The 6097-nt window shown below is 38.7% G+C and overlaps 1 protein-coding gene across 1 annotated transcript; it reads left to right on the forward strand.

The window, feature by feature from the left end:
* The first annotated feature begins 640 nt into the window (after window positions 1–640).
* LOC148160124 (protein LTO1 homolog) lies at window positions 641–4936 on the forward strand. The gene is made up of 5 exons (XM_088004072.1): window positions 641–1321; window positions 2962–3067; window positions 3329–3399; window positions 3787–3904; window positions 4076–4936. The coding sequence occupies exons 1-5, from the start codon at window positions 1263–1265 to the stop codon at window positions 4145–4147; spliced, it is 426 nt and encodes a 141-aa protein (XP_087860198.1). The 5' UTR covers window positions 641–1262; the 3' UTR covers window positions 4148–4936.
* Window positions 4937–6097: the final 1161 nt, after the last annotated feature.

Genomic DNA, 6097 nt, shown 5'->3' on the forward strand with positions numbered 1-6097 from the left:
GGTTTTGTGAACTGAACTAAAGCACAGTTTCTGGGTTGTTTTGTTTAGAGGATGTTCTTTAAGATATTTTTGTCCACCTCTGACTTTACTAGAAACTCTGAATGGACGAAGTTTTTACACGCTAGGAACAGGAGGTAATAACGATGCGCTTGTTATTTATAAATAGCTGTAAATTCATCAGAGAAACTTAAAAATGACTCTCTGAGGCCTCCGGTAGTGATTAATGGATTGTTGGAAAATAATTCAGTCGATTCTATTTAGGTTGCGTTTAGATTTTTAAAAAAAAAATTTTTTTAGTTTATTTGGAATCAGAAAAAAAAACATTTTGACTTCAAAGCTGTTTTGATTTACATTCCATGGGCACAGTTTTTTAAATATAATCCGTTATTTAAAAACAGAATTAGGTGCTAGTAGGGAATTGAAATTTGAGAATGTGATCGATCAGTCAAATAGTATTGAGGGGGGAAAGAAGATCTTTCGTTTTTAAAAAAAATGCGGGGATCTTTAAGAGAATTTGAGGCATATACATATCCAATAGATGGCAGTAGTGCAACATTAATGGATGCAAGCTGCCGTTAAAACCTAAAGAAGAAGAAGGCCATCCAGAAACTTTGACGCATCTCTTTTGGCTCTGCCCTTTTACACAAAGGTTTTGGTCAGAATTTAGCAGGTTTATTAATGACCATATTTTAAAGAATTTTTCCTTATGCTGGGAAAATGTTTTATTTTGTTTCTATAGATTTCATAGAAAGGATGCTAATCATTTCTTTATAATAAACTTACTAATACTCTTTGCTAAATTTTATATTCATAAATGCAAATTTGCTAATAAAACACCTTGTTTCTCTTTTTTCATTAAAGATATGGGACTATATATCAAATCAATAACAGACTTTACAAATGAAAAGGCTCAAAGGACAATCTCAATATGTACGTCTTTGCATGTTCTTATCTAATCACCCCTGGCTGTGTTGCTTGGCTGTTGTATTGTGTTGTATACTTCATTATGTTGTTTTGATGTATAATGATTTCATTTAAATAAAGTTCTTTGGAAAAAAAAAAAAGAAAAAAAAAGAAGAAGAAGAAGAAGAAGAAGAAGAAGAAGAAGAAGAAGAAGAAGAAGAAGAAGAAGAAGAAGAAGAAGAAGAAGAAGATGATTTACATTCCAGTCCAGAAGGTGGCGGTAATGCACCTAAACCTGAACTGCCATTAAACAAAGGAAGAAGAAATGCACTCACCAAGAAGTGGATCACGTTAGAAACATGGCTGGACAGCAGGGAGCTGAGGATCTGTTTGACAGTATTCTTTTCGCAGATGAAAGGTGAGCTTTGTGGGTGAGAACTGACCAGGCGATGTTTGAGGAGAGCTAACGACTCAGAGGCGGAGGGATACAGAACCTTCTGGAATGTCAAGTTAGCTTAGCAGCAGGCATGGGCGTAGGAAGCGGGGGGGACGCGGGGGACATGTCTCCCCCAATATTGGAGAGAGCCACATTCGCCGCCTCCCCCCTCCCCCCCAATAATTTCACTGCAGTTGCGAAGAATTTTAAAATCTTCCACTCGCGTGCTTTTATTTTGAAGGCGCATAACAGCGTATTCAGCAGAGCGCTTCCTCCCCCTCCCCCCTCTGAACGGCTCAGAGTAAAGGCAGCAGCAGACGAGTCAGAAACTCCGTTTGAAGGAGGTAAACGATCTGTCAGGGATGTTGCCATGAATATCGCTCGTTATTACATCTTGTTGTCAGTTTACTTTCATATATAGAACTAAATCTTTTTGGTTTAGCTGTTTAAATTCTGGAATAGTCGCATGTCCAAAATTTTACCACTAACTTTAACAGTTAGCTAGTCTAGTCACAATGATTTAGACTGAAACAGCAGCAAACTGAGCAACACCTGATCATACTCGACCACTTAACATGTGTTTATATATTATATTATATTATATTATATTATATTATATTATATTATATATTTAGGAGAACAGCAGTGCTAGAATGATGTTGAAGAAAGGTGAAGAAGCTCTGGTGAGGTCTTCATTTAGTTTATTGAAATATGTATTAACTGTTTTTAATTTTTAAATAAACTAAACTATTTTATTATGAGAGGAGCAGGTCAGGGAAGACATAGGAGAGCCAGTTGGTGTTTCAGGGTGTGAAGATATAAAAATTATATTAATTATAATAGAACCAGAAAGGAGAACAGGAGGAGACTGATGTCAGGTTGATTTCTTTCAACGTTTTGATATTTTTTCATTATTTCCACACCATAAGGTTAATGGTTAGAAGACAATAAGAAAAGTGCTTGAGGAGAGGTTTAAAAATAAATTAGTGAAAATTTTTGCTACACAGTAAATAGAGTTGAGATGTATAATAATGTATACATCTGAAAATTAAGTTTAAATTTTCATTCTGTATGATAAAAATATACTTTTTATATTTAGTTCACATTCTGACACTGTACATTACTAAAGTGTCTGTTGTAAATACATGAATCCATGCAGGAACATCAAGCTGCAGAGAGTCAGAGGGAGGCAGAGACAGAAACACATATCTGTAGATATTTTAGTTAAATGTTTGCGGCTGAAAATGACAGAAGAAAAAAAACATCTACTGACTGATCCCTGTCCATCTTATCTGCATTTATAAGTTGTTGTGAAAAGCCTACAGATGCGATTCATTGGTCTGAATAGAAATAGAAATTACTGTACAATCATAATCATCAAAATGACAAGAAATGAAGGCTACATATTTGACACTATGTGTGGTGATTATGAAATGAGTTACAATAATAATAAAAAAGATTATCTGGATTATAAATTAAAACAGAAAATATAGCTGACCTGGTCCTGTTCTCATTAAACAACCCTAACCAAACCGCCTGGTTGGCCAGTAGATGGAAGAAAGATGTCCAATCACAGACAGCAGCATCTTGCTGATTGAAAGCTTCTGCCTGTCCTCTGTCAGGTTCCGCGGTGAGGGCTACCAGGAGGGCTTCCAGAGGGGGACCAAGCGGGGGTTGCACAACGGCTGGAGACACGGGGCGTCTCACGGAGCCAATCTGTCATCTGAGGTGAGCAGGGCTGATGAGGCTCAGGTCAGGTCATCCATTTAAATGTTTTGCTAATATAACACCGATAATGCTGTTTGACGTCATCATGTCAACAACCATTTCTGACTAATGTTGAATGCTAATGTAATGTCATGAAGAACTGAGGCTGGTCTAAAGGCAAATTAGTAATAGCATGGTGTACCTAATAAAGTGGCACCAAGTTTCTAACTCCAGTTGAATTGAAGTGTGTCGCTTTAACAACTGTGATATTTTTTCTCTCAGATCTCCTTTTATTACGGTTTTGCGATCAGCTGGAAATGTCTGCTGGAGCATCAGTCTGATGACAGATCAAGGTATGACCAGCTCGACGTTCTGGCTCCACTCAGTCTGACTCCAGTGTCCAGCTGCATCTCTGAAGATTCATGTCATTATGAAACAGCTGCAGAATTCCGTCAGTCCAGAACGTTGTTAAATTCTGAACATGTAGGAAAGTAACAGAGAAGTAATGGTTTTCCTGTCTGTGTGCATAATTATTTTGCAAAAAGATAATTGTACAGAATTATGATTCTAATACAAAAAATGAAAATGTTTCCATCTCTTTTGTGAACTTATATTTAATAAAGTCACAATAATAAACAGCCTTTAGATGGTAGCTCTGTAGGACTCCTGGTGCAGAACATGGTTAAAGCAGCCCAGACATTTCAGCTGAACCAGAATCTAATGTGATGATTTGTCCCCAGGAAACGCCTCAGGGCTCTGGAAGCTCTGCTGAATTTGACCCAGAAGTTTCCCCTTGATGACCCACAGTCGGTGAAGCTGCAGGAGGACACAGAAAAGCTGCGAGCTAAGTTCAGACAGGTAGACATCAGTCTGACCCGCTGCAGTCACAATAACTCTCTTACTCTCTGTGTGTTGTTTCTGTCAGTGGGAAACCTTCAATTTTAGTGACTGAATGTCAACTGAAAAGCAAATGAATGGGCTTTTCTTTAAAAAAAAACAAAAAGCTGTCCTCTATCTGCTGTCCTGCAGGTCTGCTCGATGCTGAATGTGCCTACTGATTTTAAGGATTACATCCGAACAGCTGAAGGGACGTCTTTCTGAGTGACATAGTGGCGTGGCGTGGCAGCAGCAGAGCCAGAAGGAATGAAACCAGACTGAGTGGGCCACTGTGGGCCTCACAGGAAGCAGTGGAAGAGGATGCCGGTGGCTCAGAGGGCTGGAGAACTCATCCTGGTTCTGTCCTGACTTCACATCAACTCAAGGAACTGGGGGAACAAAAACTAGTTTTGAGTGTAACTAGTTAGGATGGATTTATTGCCGTGATAAGGATCCTCCTGATGGAGAAGCTGCTGCTTTCTAAACAGGCTTTAGATCAGGCAGCTGATGTTGCTTCTCTGAGTTAGGAAATGATTTGTGGTTCTGTCCACAGTAAGCATACGGTGGGTTGAGTTTTGTCAGTCACCATACCAAGGGAAGCAGCTCTGTTAGGCCCTGAATACTTTGTACTCATCGACTGGATGGAGACTGAAGTTATGGAAAGAAAAACTCTAGAACAGGGGTGTCCAAAGTCGGTCCTCGAGGGCCGGCACCCTGCATGTTTTAGTTCTCTCCCTAGTGGTAGTAACAGTCTCCTCAGCAAGTCAGTGTTCTGCTTAGGCAGAACACTGACTTGTGTTCAAATGATGCACCAGGGAGAGAACTAAACCATGCAGGATGCCGGCCCTCGAGGACCAACTTTGGACACCCCTGTTCTAGAAAATGTTCTTTGTCACATTATTTTCTTGACCAAAAAGTTTTTTTTCTCATTAAATTTTTTTAAAAGACAAACCTAAAAGTAGTTCCAGCTTTGAAAATGATTCTTTTACATTTTAATAAAAAAGGGATGTCCAATATTTTTGATACCTTTCTTCATAATCAGTAATTTTTTTTGTCATTGTAGCAACAAACTGTGTTCAAGTCAAGCCTCTTGCTAAACCTTTCAGGAGTATCAATGACTTCACATCACTATAGACTATTGAGCATCATGTCTTCTGAAGTTGATTTTCAGTAATAACTAGAGTTTTGATAGCTACTCTGGCAGAGAGAGATTGTGTGTGTGTGCATGCGTGTGTTTGTAATATCTTGTGGGGACCCTTTTCCTGACACGTATTACGTTGTGATGACCGAAGCCTGGTCCCCACAAGGGGAAATGCAAATGTGTGTCTGTACTTGTTTAGCTATTCTATTTAGGACCAATTCCTTTTTGCTTACTCGTGCGTTTTTGACCATAAGTGGATATAGTTTATGACCTGACTGTAGAACCATAACAAATAAAGGGAAGTAATGCATGGGATAACTTAAAATTAGATTAACAAAAATCATGGCTAACTGGATAGGAGAGGGAAAAGAGAAATACAAGAGAGTGCAAAAAGGAGCGAGAGAATAATGCATCATAATTGCCTATATGCCACGAGTAGTGGTGACGTACTTCTGTTTAAATTTTCGCCACATTGATTGTTTCCGGGTCCGCTTGCTCCTATTATTTTTAACCATAACTGCAAGATCTGTACCATGAACAAGACGCAAAAGTTAAAGTATCTGCGAGCTACTGGTACAACAACTGAGTTTTGTTGTGTCCAACGCACATGCCGTTGTGTCCAATAATTAGCCGGTACCATCCAGTGCTTAGTTTTTTCCTCTTTTCCCTGCTGATATCACTGTAGCCAAAACTTAGCCACTAAAGCTAACACACGGTTTGTAGCTGCCTGCTATTTCAAAGCTTGAGGATATTGAAGATCCAGCATCAAAAATGGGAAGACGGAGGTACGTGCTTAGGGTTCTTGTTAATAGCAACCCTGATAATGTCAAAATGTTTGGTTTGCTGAATAACGTATTCAGTTTCAGATGGCTTCATTGGTAATCTACAATGTTAAGTTCAATGAAATATTTATGTAATATGTTATTTTCACTCTGGCTAAAGCTCCTCACATTTTGGGAGGATTGTATTAGGAGTTTGATGCCATATAAACTACAGTATATACAATAATGTGTGGAGTGAGCAGAAATAGAGAC

Source organism: Poecilia mexicana, unplaced genomic scaffold (assembly GCF_051168715.1).
Source record: "Poecilia mexicana isolate PSO_F unplaced genomic scaffold, ASM5116871v1 scaffold_3, whole genome shotgun sequence".
Taxonomy (NCBI): domain Eukaryota; kingdom Metazoa; phylum Chordata; class Actinopteri; order Cyprinodontiformes; family Poeciliidae; genus Poecilia; species Poecilia mexicana.

Excerpts from the sequence above, each read along its gene's own strand:
- LOC148160124 (XM_088004072.1), top strand. The coding sequence starts at position 1,263 with ATGGCTGGACAGCAGGGAGCTGAGGATCTGTTTGACAGTATTCTTTTC. Across the intron at positions 3,068-3,328 it reads GAGCCAATCTGTCATCTGAG|ATCTCCTTTTATTACGGTTT; the intron begins GTGAGCAGGGCT and ends TTTTTCTCTCAG. Across the intron at positions 3,400-3,786 it reads CAGTCTGATGACAGATCAAG|GAAACGCCTCAGGGCTCTGG; the intron begins GTATGACCAGCT and ends ATTTGTCCCCAG.